The sequence below is a fragment of the Penicillium canariense genome (assembly GCF_028826845.1).
Source record: "Penicillium canariense strain IBT 26290 chromosome Unknown utg000004l_segment0_segment0, whole genome shotgun sequence".
In the NCBI taxonomy this organism is placed as follows: domain Eukaryota; kingdom Fungi; phylum Ascomycota; class Eurotiomycetes; order Eurotiales; family Aspergillaceae; genus Penicillium; species Penicillium canariense.
The window spans coordinates 27736-46746 of NW_026622731.1; the positions used below are offsets into that span (position 1 = coordinate 27736).

Sequence of the window (19011 nt, forward strand, 5' to 3'; positions counted from 1 at the left end):
AGCTATTAAAAAGCTAATACTATAGCTAAATAGCCTATTTTCTGATAGCTATTAGATTTCTAGTATATAGATAGTAGCTAGATAACCCTATTTTCTGATAGCCGTTAGAAAATCTAGTGTATAAATAGTAGCTCCTTAATCGCCCTTTTCTGATAGCTATTAGAAAAGTAGTGCTATAGCTTAAAGAGCTTATTTAATATACTTTAAAAATTAAGGTAATAGAAAGAGGCCTTTATTATATATTAAATACCCTAAGAAATAGAGTAAAATTATATAAAATATATAGTATTAAGGACCTACTTAGTTTACATTATTTACTAAACTATTAGGGCCCTAAGAACTATTACGGTTTCTAGAATTGGCCCTAAAAACCACCCTAATTACGGTTTAGTTTTTTATGGTTTTGCGGTTTTGCGGTTTTTGGCGTAGTCTACTTCTACCTTAAACTCTCGCTCGCTATCTACTACTATTAGTAGTAGCTCTAAATTATTTACTATCTATAATAGTAGGGGATTTATTATTACTAGGCAGACTAGATCTATATAAAAGACTAGATAGATACTAGTTAGGATCTTTAGTTATATAGTATAAAGTATAGGGACTTCTAAAACTTTATATTTTATATATAACTAGTTAAGTTTCTTCGAAGGATATTATATATATATATTATAGAGGTTTAACTATATCCTATTATATACTTTATAGACTAGTGCTAGCTATCTATTCCTATTAGTTTACTCCTATTACTATTCCTAAGCTATAGCTATCGCGGATTATATCTAATCTATAGCTTCTTATAAGTATTCTATAAAAGCTTAACCGGTAGCCTCTAGCGATATAAGTTCTTCCTTATTTATACTCTTATCTAATATAATTAGGTCGATATAATAACTATAGGTAAAGAAGAAAAGTAATAATCTAGTAGATATAGTATCCCGATTATTAATAGCTCCGGCTATAACTAGGAGTAATTAGGTCTAGTTATCCTATATATAGGTTATAAATACTTATAGGATCTGTTCGACTTCTTAATTCACTTCTTCTATTAACCTATCTATCTATAGATAAAAAGCCGTAGATAGTTGTTGCTCGATCGAGAGTCTTTTATAGATAATTTTCTAAAATATACTTATGAACTATACTCTATAGTCGCTAGTAATAGCTAGTAGGAGGCTATAGTATATATAAAAGTATATAAAGAATATATCTATAATTACTTCTAAGGTAATCTTATCTATTCTAATTAAGATAATTCCTTTTATAAGCCGATTGGTAATAACTAGGTAATTTATTACTCCGGATAGGCCCGATAGGGATAGATTAGTTATAAAGTCTATCGAAATCTCGGCCTAAATTCGCTATAGGATTAATAATAGCTTTAAAAGCCTATATTTTATATTATACTATATTATACTTTATCTATAGATATTATAGTTCTTAAGGAGTTATTATATATCTTTTACTATATCTAGCTAAAAGAACTATCTAGATAAGATTATATATATCTAGTCCTAGCTAGGGTATCTAGTAATATATAAGTTATAAATTTACTAGATAATTTATATCTAGAGGCTCTCGCTTTTAGGGATCTAGATCTTTTAATAGAAATATAGTAGGCTTTATTTATCTAAGTAATACTCTATAAGGCTTATTTTTATACCTAGTTCGGCTATAATCTATTAGTTATTTTTATATAGTATAGTTAAGTAAACTTAATATACTAGGTCTTATATTTATAATTAGGTCTATTCTTACTATATATCTAGTTAGTTAAAGAGCGAGACTTCTATTTTAAAATCTAATAGTATATCTTTATTATTTAATTCCGCCTCTATATAGCCTAGTTTAATCCTTATATTCTTTAGAAGTATCCGGAACTAATTTATAAGACTTTTATTAGTTATATCTTTAAGGATATCCTATCCTCTCTAGGAGAGTATATTAAGATATACTACTAGCTTACTAGAGTAGTAATATAGCTTATAGTTAAATTCTAATAGTAATATTAACTACTATATTTACTATTCTATTAGGTACTAGGCTTTCTAGAAATATTTAAGGTTCTTATAATTAGTTATAATTATAAACTTTAGTACTATCTTTAGCTCTAGCCTCTATTTTTTTAAGGCTTATATAATTACTAATAGCTCTTTATTATAGATCTTGTAGTTTATTTCTATAGGTAAAAACTTTTATAAGAGATAGATATATAGGGCTAGGTCTCTATTTATCTATTATTAGGATAATATAGCCCTAGTTACCTATCCTAAAGTATCTATTTTAATTACTATTTCTTAGTCCTCGAAATAGGAGAGAATTAGTGCTATAATAAAAAGTTCCTTTAATTTACTAAATACTTATTTATAGTTATTATTCTATTTAAATTCTATATTCTTCTATATTAGTCTAGTTAGGAGGGCCGCTAGATCTATAAACTTAGGGATAAATACCTAGTAGAAGTTAGTGAATCCGATAAATATCTATATATCTCTAATTATTTTAGGTATCCCCTATATATAGATAGCCTTAATCTTTTTAGGATTAATATATACTCTTTTATCTATATAAATTATAAAGCCTAAATATTTAACTAACTTTTATTTAAATTCTAACTTATTAATATTATATTAAAGGCCTATATCTTAGAGCTTCTATAATACTTTCTTAATCTTCTAATAGTAATCCTCTAAAGAACTACTTAAATAGATAATAATATTATTAATATAAATAGATATAAAATCGTCTAAAAACTCCTAAAAGGTATAATTAATAAACTACTAAAAGGTTATAAGTACTCTAGTAAGTCTAAATAGGATTATATTCTATTTAAAAAAGCTATAATAGATATAAAAAGTAGTCTTTTACTCCTCTCTTAGTTAGATTCTAATCTTATAGAAGGTAGCGATAATATCTAATTTTATAAACTAATAGGTACTTTTTATATTATAGAGGGTCTCTTAGATTAAGAGAAAAAGGTATCGATCTTTTATACTAATTTTATTTAGACTATAATAGTCTATATAGAAATAAACTCTCTCTCCTAGCTTTTATATAAATAAGATAGGTACGGCTATAGGCGATTAGCTAACTTAGATAAAGTTCTTATCTAATAGGTCTATTAAGATCTTCTAAAGATATAGTAATTCCTCTTTATTTATTCTATAGAGAGGTCTATATAGAGGGGTTTCCTCCTATCTATCCTTATTATACTTAAGAGGGATTTAGTAATTAATTCTAGGCTAGTTTAGTAGTAATTAGTTAGCTAACTCTTAGTTAAATACTTCTATCTATTTCTAGTAATATTTTAGTAGTTTCTCTTTTAGCTTTATATATTTTTTAATATATACTATTACCTCGATATCTACTATTATTACTTTTCTAACTTATATTTATTAGTAAGGGTCGATTCTTTTATACTAGACTTTAATCTTTTTAGCTAAGTATTTTTATATTTATAGTCTTTTAGCTCTAACTAGTCCGATCGAGCTATCTACCCTATTCTAGTAGTAAGTATACTTATAGGTAGTAGAATAGATATTAAGATATCTTTTTTATATAGAGTAGTAACTATTTACTTATTTTATCTATATATTACCTAGTATTATCTTATTATCCTATTAGTCTATAATATAGGCGAATATATATAGTTATTTATATCTATATATATCTAGATCGAAATATATTATATATATAATCCTTCTAAGGTTATAAATTATACTATCTAGCTATTATAGTATACTTAGATAGATATATAGGAGATTAAGAGATCTTATAAGGCTTTTATTTATAGTTATATAGCTAGTATAGCTATTATTAATAAAGGCTTTTATAAACTTAATTCTATTTACTCTAGTATCGATATAAAATAGTAATAATTCCTTTCTTATAAGATCTTTAATCTTTTTTTACTCTTACTTATAGCTAAGAATAGGAGCTACTTATTTTCCGAGCTACTTTTAGAGATTATATTATTCTCAGAGGACTCTAATTTATTTAATTTACTCTTTTCTAGCTTCGCGGTATAAGACTTCTTCGCCTAAGTAGATAGTTTTACTTCCTTCTAGTCCTTATTAGAAATAGCCTTAACTATATAGGATTTAGGGTCGGGTTTAATAGTAGGGAGATAGGGATAGATATAGGTATTATATCTATCTCGGCTATAATAGAAATAGAGTCCGTTCTTCCGGTATTATTCGAATTCTTCCGGAGTAATCTATTTAGCCTATCTTATATAAAGTCTTTCTTCGGAGGATGACTTATTTACCCTAGACGTAGGCGTCTAGTCTATTTTATCTCTAGTTAGTAACTTAAGGTAGTCCGACTAGCCCTAATTTCTTGCTTTATACTTTATATCGACTATAAGAAAATCTAGATTAGTATCGATTCTTCGTAAGAGGGTTATAAGATCCTATATTATTCTAGGGATCTCTCGGTATACTAAGATATTATATATTATTAGATTAAGCGCTTGAGATAGGATAGATATCTTAGCCTCCTCTAGCTAGGATATCGCTCCCGAATCCGTAAATTCTTTCTCGAGCGTAAATAGAAACTTAGCGAAGGATTATTTCGCTCCCTATTATAACTAGCTAAGGTATTAAGTTACCCTTCTCTTCCGGTTCGGATCGCTATATATATTTTTAAGCTAGTCGATTAGATCCTCTAGCTTTTCTTACTATATCTCTTTACGCTAGGTAATAAAGGCGATAGAGTTTTTACTTATATTATCTTCTAAACGAGAGTAAATATAGAGTATATATTCTAAGTTATCTTTAAGAGCCTCTTAGTCTACTAATAACTTATTTTCTATAATAAGTTACTAGGCTAGCTAACCCGAATAGCTCTTTTTAAATATTAGGGGGTTAGGTAAATATAGCTAGGGCTAATAATATAGGGCTAGCGGTAGTAATATAAAGAGAGGGATATAAGTTACTAGGTCTAGGGTAGTTATTCCCTCTAGGATAGTTATATATAAGGTATAAACCTCGATTACTCCTATATATATATCTATTCTCTATTTATATTCGCTTAGCTAATTTATTAGCATTCGAGCCTATTTAAGTATTCCTTCCTAGCTTAGTTCGTCTATTATAGGCGAAAGTAGCCGCTTTACCCTATATATATAGTTCGATAGGGGGTTTCCGTATACTCTAGGGCTTCTAGAGACTTTATACTACTACTATAAAGCTTCCGAATACTTTAGGGGCGATTAATAATTAGTATCGGAAGATTCTTATATATAAAAGGTCAAAATAAGTCTTATATTTAAACTAGCTAAGCTACGAACTATCGACAAGAATCTTAGAGAAAGAAGTATAAAAAAGGCTGAATAGTTATAGTTATTTACAATCGGATCAATATAGTACCGGCCTAAGGCAAGCGGTATGCCATAGTCACATAGTGCCATCCGGGCACTGGCCCGTTATAATACTAGTACCTATAAATAAGTTTAAGTTCTTCCTCTTAAAAGACTAGGATTAGTAATAGCAAGATACCTATTATAAATCCTTTTAATAAGCTCTATTTCTATATTAAGAGTACTTTATAACTCTTAATTAGTCTAATAAAGGTTTCTAGAGAGTATCTTAGCTAAGCTTAAAACTTAATAAGATATTAGATAAAAATAAGCTATAACTAAATATAGCTACTAATAAAATAATCTAATATCTTAATAGTAATATATTTATACTATATTTATATTATAGATATATTATACTAATTTATAAATAGATATTATTTAGATTAGGTCTCTAGTATTCTAGAGAGAATACTAAGCTTATTTTCTAGTAATTATAGCTTTTATATAAAATATACTCTCTTTCTTTATAATAGGTACTAGGATTAAATAGCTCTTTAATACTACTTAGGATATCTATTATTACTATTAAAGATAGATAAAATCTTAGATAATCGAAGACTTAATAATATTTCTTTATATATTATAGTTTAATATAGAAAAATAAAAGATAAAGCTTCTTAAGAAGTTCTTCTCTTATAATAAGATAGAAATAGTAAAAAAAAGAAGAATAAGAAGCTTGACGAGGTTAAAGTAGAGCTAATTAGTAATACTAAAGAATAGGATACTATAATTAATAATAATATAGAGCTAGATAAAACTTTATCGACTAAAGATAGAGAGTAAATAATCGGCGAATCCTAACTACTATTACTAAAGAATTATACCTAGATATATATATTAGAAAAGAAGCGTAAGAATCGAGATAATAATCTCTTTAAGTACTATTAGAATAAAGTTATTGAAGCTCTACTATTTACTAGACCTAGTAAAAGGCCTAAATTCTAATAACTATTAGAAATATAGTAAAGATATTAATAGTCTCTAGGTAATAGATAGCCTAAATTCTAATAGCCGTTAGAAATATAGTAAATAATCTAATATACTAGAGAGACTATAGCTTATTATATAAATACTAAATATTATAGCCTAAAAATTATATAAGTTATATAGTTATAGGTCTTAGCGTATTTATAATATTTATAACCTAACTTAGGTTATTAACCTAACACTAGGTCGAGATTCATAACCCGGACCCAACGCTAGGTCGAAACCTTCGACCTAGAACCTAACCCAGTCCGGGTTAGGTCCGGGTTGGGTCCGGGTTAAGTTAGGTTCTGCGGAAGTCTACCCATTCCACCAACCCCTATAGGATAGGCCTGCGGGTTAGGTTAGGCCCAAAGCCTACGCGGGTTAGGCCTTAGGCCTAGGGTCCGGGCCCAAACGTGGGTTTTGGCGCAGTCTACGCTGAACTGTATTGCTATTGCTTCGCTTACAGTATAAGCTGGAATTCTCAATGTCATTTGTCGCTCTACCAGTTGATACTATTGCTTGCAACCCTCAGCCCTATGGGTGACCGTATTGGTGACGTTGTTAAATTGTTCCAATTTGAGTTAGAGAATGTGAAAAAACTATGGAGGACATGAAAGCCATGGTACTATATCACGCTTTGTGCAATGCGGAGATCATGATGCAGATGTTATAACATGCGGAATATCAAATCTCCCTTCCGGTCTCCACATGCTGCTGGCGTTCCGCCACAATACAAGCATCAACAGGCAGAAGGGGTTCGCCGAGTAATCCCCTAAATCAATTATCTGACAAGAGAGTATAGGAGCCAGCCAAAAGTCGCTACCGCCCATATCGGTCCTCCCAATTGACCTTTCAGGCTCCCTGCACTCTTAGCTGGGCAGCTCACCACCGAAGAGGGCAACCAACAAGCTGTAGTCGTAAGCGCTAGAGAAATGCTTGACGCGCCCGTCGCATTTAACTGTGCTGCACAAGGGTTCGGACGATACGTCGGAGACATCGGCACTACGTCCGCACATGTAGTCACAGAATCCTTGCCATCCGGATTATCCGGACTCCTTATAGATACTTTTTCAAGTCCCGTAACGTTAAAGGTAAAGCCCTCTGCGCTAGCACAAACATCATCAGCCGTAGCCGTAACGAGATCAGGCGCTTGCGCGCCGTTCTTGGTTGTGAAGATAATGCGTTTGCCTTGGGTGTACGAGCCCATGGAATAGTTGTTGGCTGGGAACTGGGAGCAGTTGACAGAGTCGACGTGCCACTGGAATAACCAGGTGCCTTCTATGGTAGTAAGGTCGTAAAAACTGCTGTACTCGTAATATTGACGGGCACCAGTTGGGATGTAATATGCCTTAGGTATAACTCCATACCCGGTCATATTGCCGCCCTCGAGTTGCCAGAGATTCCACCACAGACTTAGATGGAGAGGTACAGCGGCTGAAGGGTTTTGGATACCGAAAACCAAGGGCATAAGGACTGTAGGCGCGTATGTGTCGTTTCTAGGAAAAAGAAGGTCAACTTCTGCAATTGATGGAAGATTTTGCGCAGAAGACCATCCTATTGATAGGGCCAGGAGGAGGCATGCTGCAATATTGGAGGGAAACATTTGACCAAGATCAAAAAAAAAAGCGTTTCTGGGGTATCAAGAATAGCAGGGGTAGTAGGCGAGCAATAGTAATAATGATAAAGAGGCTATTGCCGAGCCGGACTCTGAGTTCAGCGAACAATGTACGTTCACGATATAATAGAAGAGGAGGGGAGAGGGAGATATTCTTGGTTAAGTATGCGAAGTTGAATCTCAGCGAGTGGCCCGTGTTAGACTTGCCTACTCAAGTACCCCACTCTACTTAGGCACTCTTGGAAGAGTTTGACGAAGGTGGCCGGGCGGTAGGCTTGAGCGATTATTACGCTAATCCGTACCCATTTAACTCCACTTCCCCCAATTTAAACTGGAGTGATTTTTACGACAGATCTAAAATCCCCCCATTGTTCTTAATATCGCTTCTCTACCTACATTGAATCGATATATAGTTAGGATATACGTATGTAGCTTAGCCTTGGAATTGAGTGGATGCTGCAAAAGGCTGGCTAGGTTGGGTGTAAGTAGGAATAGTCAGGGGTAACTACCCAAGCAGTTAGTCGCGGTAGCACGTACCGTCGGTATAGTGATCGACACGGACCTGACTACATATCTACGTGCCGACCTCGGGAGCTCCGAACTGTAGGGTTGTATCGAATCTCCGTGTCCCTGCAAGCTAGTGCAAGCTAAGACGCCTCGCAGGAGAACTCCACTGAGCCTACCTTAGCGGCGGTTCCCACCTACCGAAAAGTCGCGATTGTTCCTTCCTATTAAGGACAACCAGAACCGGCGAGAACTAGGGGTTAGCGTCGCAACGAATACTACACCTAGCTGATAGTAATGCCTGGGGTTGGAATCTTTGGACGGAAAGTGCACTATAAGCAGCCCGTCGCTAGGGGTGGGGTTCTAAGGAATCTCTATGCAAATTAGAGAGCCCCAACCCGACCGCCCTTAGTATCTAATATTTAAGAAGCGTCAAGCGCTGTTAGTGATAGAGGATTTTAGACGTCCAGCGGTAGGGATTTATCTTTGCTCACGATATGAGGAAATAGACCTACGCATAGACGGATTCTTAGCCACCGGGACAGCCTAGCAAGGGATTTTTCAAAATCCTCGAAAGTCGAATCAAGAAAGTATATTAGTCTACCAATTACACTAGAAGATAAAATCGTTTAGCGATCGCAAATCTCGGGGAGCACGGAAGGTAAGCCCCGATACCTATGGTCAAGGCGATGTCAAAAGCTTAGCTATAAACAAGCTTTCCGGAGGACTCGGCCGCGTAAGCTGAAATGTCGCGCTAGAGCCCTTTCGTGTCTAGTAATCGGGTTTCTACCTAAATACCCACCACCCCTTCTTATTAAGGGTTTTTTAGCCGACTGAAGGGAGGGAAGTAATCCTTAATAAAATAAATAGGTCGTGGCGCGATTTCACAACCTATATACCACGGGTGGTTAAAGTCTAAAGGAGAGCGAAATCTCGTACGTACGTTCTAGTTTTATACAGCTTGTATACTTTAGACAGGGGAAATAAGCCTCAGAAAACGGTATTAAGATTACTGCGTATATACTCCGGGAAGTAACACTTAATCATATATCCATCGGAGCGTTAGGTACCAAAATTCGGGGCGCGGTTAAGCTACAGTTTTAATCCATCCTATACGGAGCACAATAAGACTGTTTATCGGTCGGCCGCGCTCACGATAATCCTCTCGCGTACTTTAGGATCACGCCATAGGAAGAAAATAAATAACGATAGCTGGATGCAGGCGTAGAGTAGGGTCCAGTCCTACTTGCAGGCGGCGAAATCTACCCGGCCCATCACCATTAGCCCACGGGTGTCTATGCACCGGGCCAAGATGGCTAATAGCGTACCCCCGTTTAGAACTATCAATAGTGACAAATTAGTACTACTTTAGTGAATTAAGCGTGAAACAGGCCCTTTAACACCACCTTTGTAGCCATTTGCTATACCCACTCAACTCCACTTCCCGCGATAATATAATACGAAAGCGAGAAACGCATAAAAGCGAGTGGAGTAACCTAAAACACCTTAGCACATACAACATTTTTAGCAAGGAATATCTCAACAACAAGAAATTCATCTCACTTGGTTTCTTCTTATTCTATATACGGCATATCTAGTCTAATTTAGAAGTTTAACGTAATTCTTAATTATTTTCTGATGTTGCTAATAAAATACCGCACTTGGAGGGCCAAATATACATCATAAATTCATCACCCCGTAAAACTTCCTAATAAGTGAGAAATATAATAGACACATTACAGAGGTTATAGATTTATGGGAAGACTACATGAGTAGCTATGATTGCTAAGATATCAAACCGTAGTTTATCGCATCACTATAGTGTCTTAGGGTTCGTCATTCGCTTACTGGCTACGTTCAGCTCTATATATCTAGATGTATTGCATCAATTTTGTAGAAGCAGAGAAGCGATGTTATGAAAGATAAGGGATTTCAGCAGATAAAATCTGTCATAGAAACCACTAAGATTTTTACCGTAACATAGCGCAGTGGATTAATAGGTACTTCAAAAAGCTGGCTAGGTGGGGCGTAGAACTCAACAAAATGCATGGGTTTTATGGGATGGATCGTTGCGCGATTTTAAAACCCTTCGGTCACAGTTTTTTAGTCTAGTAGGGTGGGTATATGTCTCATGCTACACTGCGACCCTCTGGTAACGTGGAATGATATAACTGATATAACTGGTAGATGGATATTCAATGTCGGGATTGTAAATTAATGGATGGCGCAGACACCACGCATTTGTCGATGCTAATGCATATCTCATTTCGGCCAGTCCGAAGCTACTAACCAAGAAACTAGTAGCTCGTTAATCGGTTGTTCAGTCACTCTTTCAGTACAGTCACTATCCGGTCTATATAAAGCAATGGAACTGTCACTCCTTTCTTTTTCAGAGTCGTCTTCGGAAGCTGCCAAAAATCATGTCTTCCTGGGTCAAACTCGGCCTTGCAGCCGTGGCCCTCTTTTCTGACACTGCCCTTGGGTATGCTGCTAGACTGCCTGCTAGCCCGGGCTATCAGCCTAAGCACCCTTGTCCAGGACGATGCAGCACTGCGGGACCCAATCCAGGCAACTGGTCCTTGTATCCTAACTTGGAACAAATTGGCTCCTGCGATCTGACTATGTTCTATGACTTTTCTCTCTTTGACCCCGTCGACAATCCAAGCGGTTTTCACCGTATCTATTCTTGCTCTTCTTACGGCCCTGATTGGTCAAACTTGCCCAATGCAACGGGGAACGCGGTTCGTGCTACTACCATCAATTCGACGTATCAATTTGGCACTGGGCATGAAGGCGGCATGTCTCCTGCCTATGTGCGTTCGTTGGTGAGGCAGATACGCGAGTACATCGGAAATGGATTTGGGGCCACGAACAATTCCGTTATTCTGTTCGCCCGAGTCGCTAAGACTTCGGTAGGCCTCTATATTGGAAAGGGCCTGCAAAAGGAAGGTACTAGTGATTTTGCCCTCAAATTCTTTGAAAGGGCTGTTGCGTCTGCAGTGCAAGGTACTGGAACTGTGGCTATGCAGCTCTGCCAGCCTGGAAACGATGGTGATCATGTGTTTGGCATCATGGCGACCAGCAATTCAACATTTGAACCTATTCAAAAGGCTCTTCAGTCATGGTCCAATGCAGAGTGCCTATCTTTCCGCAATACCAGCAATATTACTGGTCCTGCCTACTTCACCACTCCTTTGGTACTCAATCTGCCACAAGCACAGACCACCAATTCAACTATCAAAACCAACTCCACGTTAGGCACTTCCTCCAAGAGATCATCGACCAGACGTCTCCAGATCCGCGATACTTGCTCCTACATTCAAGTCGCCTCGGGGGATGGTTGCTACTCTTTGTCGCAAAAGTGTGGCATTACCCAGGACGAACTTTCCGAGTATAATCCCTCGGACCCCGACTTTTGCAACGATCTCCAACCTGGCGAGTATGTCTGCTGCTCAGAGGGAACGCTTCCTGACTTTGCTCCACAACCCAATTCTGATGGATCCTGTGCCTCGTACACCGTTAATAGCGGCGACACTTGCTCGTCCATTGCAGCAGCAAACAGCATCACTACTGAAGAATTGACCGAGTACAACGCTGATACTTGGTCTTGGAACGGCTGTGATGATCTGTTCGTCGGTATCGTCATTTGCCTAAGCACTGGCACTCCGCCCATGCCCGCTGCAGTCGCCAATGCTCTTTGCGGACCAACAGTACCGGGTACACCAACGCCACCTGCTGGGACGAACATATCCATGCTCAATCCTTGCCCTCTCAATGCATGCTGCGATTTCTGGGGCCAGGTAAGTCCATCCACAGCCAGAGCAACCACTCTGTGTCTCCCCGCCAGCTAACGAATGTCCCTGTAGTGTGGGACTACGCCCGAATTCTGCGTAAACACCAACACTGGAGCGCCCGGCACTGCCGCACCGGGAACCAATGGCTGCATTTCGAACTGTGGCACAGACATTATCTCAGGCGATGCGCCTGCTTTGTGGCGAACGGTTGCATACTTTGAAGGATTTGGTCTTGACCGTGCTTGTCTTTATCAAGACGCCATGCAAATCGACGCTTCAGCGTATACGAACTTGCACTTTGGTTTCGCCTTGCTCAACTCCGACTACTCAGTGGACCCCACCTTCGGAGGTGATCAGCTGACAAGCTTTGAGTTTTCACAGTTTCTAAGAATCTCGGGAGCGGCAAGAGTCCTGTCATTTGGCGGCTGGGATTTCTCAACGGACCCATCCACTTATATGATCTTCCGCAACGGTGTGACATCTGCTAACGCGGAGACTATGGCGACAAACATGGCCAATTTCATCATTGAAAATAACCTCAATGGTATTGATATTGACTGGGAGTACCCTGGGGTGAGTGTCGATAACTCCTCTACGATTATTGAATTCGTTCTAATCCGATTTATTCAGGCTCCAGATATTCCAGGCATTCCTCCTGCATCTTCAGATGATGGTGCAAACTTCTTGGCATTCCTCACTATTCTGAAGGGCATGCTTCCTAACCAAACAGTCTCCATCACGGCACCCTCCTCATACTGGTATTTGCAACACTACCCTATTCAAGAGATTGCTGGGGTGATTGACTATATCATTTTGATGACCTATGATTTGCATGGTCAAGTAAGCGCTGCCACTCCAAATTGAGAAAAATACTAATTATTTATAGTGGGACGCATCCAATTCATATTCTCAAGACGGCTGCGCAACGGGAAGTTGTCTACGCAGTGACGTCAACTTGACGGAGACATTGAACTCTCTATCCATGGTAAGTTAAGTCTACTTTACCGAGCTCCAGATCAACAATCAGTCGCTTCCATCTCAACCATTCAAGTCATGTCACCAACTTGGACAAAAGCCCAATTTCCTGGCATGACTCTGGACAAACGGAAAGCGCGTTTGTCATCAATTCTAAATCTCTCTGCACATTCCTTATAAGCCGCATCTAATACCATTTTTAGATCACAAAAGCCGGTGTGCCCTCCAGCCAAGTCATTGTTGGCGTTACTAGCTATGGACGGTCCTTCGAGATGTCGGATGCATCCTGCTGGACCGAGGACTGTACTTTCACTGGTTCCAGTTCTCAATCGAATGCAGAAGAGGGTCCATGCACAGCTACGGCTGGTATCCTTGCGAACGCTGAGATTCAGAGTATTCTCGAAAACGCCACCCGCGTCAACCAGAACTACATCGACGAAGCTAGCAACACTAACATACTCGTCTATGACGATATTCAGTGGGTTGGATATATGGACGATGCCATCAAAGCCTCAAGGCAGTCTCTTTATCAGGGTCTGAACATGGGTGGCTCCGCGGATTGGGCTACGGATTTGGAGGCTTACAACAATGTCCCATACCCGGCGACTTCATGGCCCGAATTTATCTCAGATATCAGGATCGGCCAAGTCCTGTTCTCTGAATCTGAGAACATAACTGGCAACTGGACTAGTGTACAATGCACTGATCCTGCCGCTAATTTTTGGGTTCAAGATCAGATGAGCTCACAGCAACGATGGAGCGAAATGGACGGTGATGATGCTTGGGCAGACGTCACAAACCAGTGGATAAATGTGGACCAACCCAACGGCGACATCACCTTCGTTGCCTCTATTGTGAATTCAATCCATGGCCCCGAGCTTACTAATTGCGAGTCGATCGGGCCGATTAACAATTGTCAAATGACTCAACAGTGTTGGTTCGATACAGCGGGGTCTGATGGTTCACCAGCTGCTGGTGCAGTTTCTTACGAGATCTTTAATTCCCTTGTTATGGTTCACGAAGTATGTATCCCAAAATGTTGTAGCTGGGCCATATTACGCTTGACTGCTTACGTGAATAGATTGACTAACATAACATAACTCAGATATACGAAGACGTATGGGATGCATTGTGGACAGCCGCTGCTATTTTCGAACCCAGTCTCACTGAATTTGAGAACACCTTTGCGCCAGTGCCTCCACAACCAGACAATACTTGGCTTCAAATCCTCCTGGACTTTGTCAGTCTTGGAGCTACCGCTGTGGCTGCGCCGTTTTTCAATAGTTGTGAGTGTTCAGTCCCACCATTCATGTCAAACTCATGCTTACTGTATAAACTAAATAGTTTTCTCAGAGCTGCCGTATTTCGCCGCAGCGACTAGTGACACAATTAAGGATGTCACCTACGCTGCTATCTCGGCGGGAGTAGTAGTAGGTAAAGATATTGTCGCAGGCCAAACAACAATGTAAGTTTTCCCCGCAGCTTTCATCTCCTGGTACTAACCCAAATTCCACGTTTGCTTGGATCATTGCTAACGTTTCAAACGCGCAGTGGATCATGGACAGCGGATGACCAAAATGCGTTTTCTACATACATGGGACAAATTGTGGGCGCTTGGGCAAACTTAACGGATCTAGCGCTACAAGAATTACTGTCTGGCGACTCGACCTCTCTACTCAATCTTGATACCCTGATCACAGGAGGTAAACTCATCGCTGGCATGCCAGAGAATAACGGTTTCCCACCGGACCAGGAGAACCTTACTGTGTCAATTGATTCCGCCTTCTATGCGTACGCTATCCCTGCTATTTGGTCGGCTGCAAGCTATGATGTGTTCGTCATCGACAGCGGAGCTCCCTGCGGCACAGTCAATCCTATCACCCAATACATGACTACTGAAGATCAGGCAGTCTCATGGGGCTGCTATCCTGAGAATACCGGAGAGCTCTACTACCTCGCTATGCCGGTTACGAGTCAATTCATGCCCAATTGTGGCAGTAACCCACCAGATGGACGTTGCCCAGAGGTTCCATTCACAGCTCCGCCTGGACTCTCAACGTTGACTGAGGGGGCGTGGGGAGGTGTCACTGTACAGTCTCTTATTCAAGGGTAAGTTGCGCCCGTTTGTCGCTATTGACGATCATGACTAACAAAACTCACAGAGCCGTTCGCAGCTATCAATCCAATAACAATGCCAACGGTGGTGTCGTCGCAGATCTAAACGCCCAATCGACCGTTGATGATTTGATTAGCCAGGACTACACTACTCCTGGCTTCATCAATATTGCAGTGTGTACCCCAGAGATGGCCCAAACTGCGGTTGAAGCCGACATCACTGCCTCGGCCAATTATCCCTGCGCCGTAGTGCCAAGCCCCAATGACTGCGGAACCTCGACATTCACCGACGCAACCAGTGGCGGTTCCCCACTTGTTACTGATTGCCAGCAGATTGTGACCAATATTGCTGGCACCCAGGGCTCATGGGAGGTCGAATGCTCGGTTGGTGAGCAGCATCAACTAGTGCAGTATGGAACTTGTGCATTTGGGGTGACGGGAACAACTGGAACCGGTGATGTTGACTTCAATGTAGGCGCTCAGGATATCGTGGATCTTATCAATTCATCGATTCAAATGTTTGCGTCGGGTGGCTTGGTGGGTGCCTCAGGCAACATTGCATGCCAGGGAGATGCAGGAAACGACAATGTTAACTGGGGGCTTTACCATACTTGATGAGATCAGATGATATGTGGGAGACAGGCTACTCCATGCGCTTGATGCAGGGAGAAACCTTTATCTCGTGCTGGGGAGAGGAGTGAGGAACAAGGATCTGTCAACGAAAGTGGAGTGATATACTCCCCAACTGTTGTTTGTCAGCCCGTCCTATCTTTTATTTTTTTTTCCCATGTATATTTTCTGGGCAAGAAGTTCAATTTCCATTCTCGAGGACTGCTCAGCAGTAATTAATTTGTATCGATGCTCTTCGACAAGTCAATTGAGTTTAGAAGGACGAGGAGATGTTGCAGGAGCAATGATGTGTAGTTCTCAAACAGGCCGCTGACACAAGCGAGCCGCTCACCCACCCGTATTGTTTTCTTCTAAACAGAGACCTCACAACAAAATACCTTGATTCATGTAAAACTATGGACGCTACCTTTGAGGGTGTAGATGTTTTGATGCTGATCTTATATACATCTTTTGAGATAAAGCATCGGGTAAAGTTATATATACTAGCGTCCGCGAAAGGCTTTACTCTAAGTTATTCCTAATCTATACGGTATAGTTAGTCCCGGCGAACCCCGTAGACGAAATCACTATTCTGTGATCCTAGGCGTACTTTACCTTCCTTTAACCTTATATGTTCGGCCCCTTACGGGTACTTTCTGCCATGTTTGACTACACTTATGTCCTTATAGATATATTTACTTACGATAATAACAGAATATACTCTTATACTCCCGTTATCTTATATAGTAGTAAACCTTTAAAACTAAGTAGCCTTCTACGGCCGCTTACGGGAGGGCCTAACCGTATAGTAAATCTTAACTATCGGGAGGTCCTCCTAAAACGATCTCTGTATAACGGAGAGAGTAAAGGAAAAATTAGGTTAATTAGGAGCTCTAAGAACCTTTCTTCTATCTATTCTAGCGTAGTAGTACAGTATTAAGACCTAGCGAGCGATAGCTTATAGTCGGCGATATCGGCGACCTCGGGGTCTTTAGGAAAGTAGTAGTAACCGAAACCTTTTATTACTACGTAAAGATCTATAAATAATTATATTAGTATATATACGATATCTCCCGACTATAATAGGAAGATAGAGAAACGGATAGAATAGTCTAATTACTTTAGATTACCCTATAATAAAGTATCCTTCCGGAGATTACCTTCGGGTACGTAGACTTAGTCTATACCGAGGATCGGAAGTAAAAGATAAAAGATTAAAAAAGGTCGTTAAGGACCCCGATTAGCTACGAACGTAAATATTTAGACTAGAAATACCTTAACTATATCTAAATTTTATTTAATCTAGAACCTTTATTTAAAGAACTTATCTTATTATAGAAAGTACTATAGCTACTAGCCTAGGATAGATATATCCGATTACTCCTATTACGGAGGAAATCTTTAGTTATCTACTAAAGAACCTAGCCGATTCCTACCGGGAGTAGATTATAAATAATACTAATCCTAGTATCTATAAAGAGATAGCGAAACAGACCGCCTAGGTAATTTATAAAGTAGCTATCTAGCTATAAGTGTCTATTTTAGTATAACCGGCTATATAGGTATCTATATCTCTACTATAGGCTACTATAGGACTATTAGTACTTTTTAATTAGGCCCGATAGGAGATAAAAAAAACTATTCTAAAATATATTAGAAAGATTAAGGAGTATAATAGTAGTATTCCGGATAAAGCTATATACTATTATCTTTATAATTATAAACGTTATTTCGTAGAAGTAGCTAGATTTATAGGTATTAAACCTAATAATAAAAATAAGGTTATATATACTCGTAGAGCCTTAACCGGCTATACTAATAATTACTAGGAGTAATAGCTCGTAAACTTATATAATAAAAAAATCGAGACCTAGTAAGTCTACTAGGATTAGATCTTATATAAGTTTTCGGAGTATCTTAGTAATATAAAGAAGTAAGACTATTTTATATTATATAAATAGGGCCGAAAGATTTTTATATAGTATATTACTAAACTCTAGTAAGCTATATCTAAGTATAATCCTAAGATATAGGAGGATATTATTATCTAATACCTCTAAACGGGTATAAATACTAACTTATAGAAGAGATAGGCGGAAGAATATAACCCTCTAACTAATCTATAGGGTATTATTAACTATTTTATTAATTTTAAGCGAGGATTAATAATCGTAAACTATATTAATAGAATAATTACTAGCGACGAGCGTAACCTAAATAAGATAGATCTAAATATAGTATAATCCTAGTAAAAAGATAAGAAAAGATCGAAGTCGAATAATACTAAATACTTTATTTACGGTAAAAAAGATTATTTTAAATATAAATACCCTAATCCTAAAACTAATAAGTTAAAAAGGGACTAGAACCTACTAATATCTAGAGACTCGAAAAACTAAAAAGGCCGATTACTCTTAAAGTAGTAGTTAGCTATATAAAAAAAGCTTTAGTAGTACCTAAACTACCGGATTAGGACCTATTAGATCCGGAGTAAGCTAATTAGGCTAACTTAAATACCTTAGTATATAAATTTAGCCCTATTAGGCCTAGAATTAAAGTTTCTTTTTTTACTATAGAGGATTTATTATTATTTTATAAGATAGTATTAGGAGCTACCGATAGAAATATAGTAATATAGGCTCTTTTAGACTATAGTATATCGTATACCTTTATCTTAATAGATATTATAAAGAGATTTTCGGGCCTAGGACTAATCTACTAATAAATAGATAAGTTAAGAGTATAGATACCCGATAGTAGCTATTTAGCTACTAATATATCCGTCTACCTACTAGTTACTATAGGTTTATAGCAGGGATATCTAATAGTATAGATTCTAGATCTTCCTAACTATAAATTTATCCTCGGTAAAGATTTCTTTACTATCTAAAATCCTAAGATCGACTAGGTAACTTCGAAGATAAAATTATATAATTATAAGCGAACCTATATAATTACGCTAATCGACTACTAGAATACCTTAGAAATAGATAACGGTTATCTAAACTTAATAAAAGCGAAATAAGTTCTATAGGCGGTACGGAAGAAGAGTACTAAGGCTATCCTTTTAG

General features: G+C 38.1%; 2 protein-coding genes across 2 annotated transcripts; one reads left to right on the top strand and one right to left on the bottom strand.

The window, feature by feature from the left end:
- Positions 1–7109: 7109 nt before the first annotated feature.
- N7482_006369 (uncharacterized protein) lies at positions 7110–7931 on the bottom strand (the record flags this gene model as incomplete). The annotated part of the gene is made up of 1 exon (XM_056688494.1): positions 7110–7931. One exon carries the CDS (start codon positions 7929–7931, stop codon positions 7110–7112), a length of 822 nt encoding a protein of 273 aa, XP_056540923.1.
- Positions 7932–10867: 2936 nt separating this feature from the next.
- N7482_006370 (uncharacterized protein) lies at positions 10868–15946 on the top strand (the record flags this gene model as incomplete). The annotated part of the gene is made up of 9 exons (XM_056688495.1): positions 10868–12247; positions 12314–12814; positions 12872–13081; positions 13128–13226; positions 13420–14238; positions 14322–14502; positions 14561–14681; positions 14768–15325; positions 15379–15946. 9 exons carry the CDS (start codon positions 10868–10870, stop codon positions 15944–15946), a joined length of 4437 nt encoding a protein of 1478 aa, XP_056540924.1.
- Positions 15947–19011: the final 3065 nt, after the last annotated feature.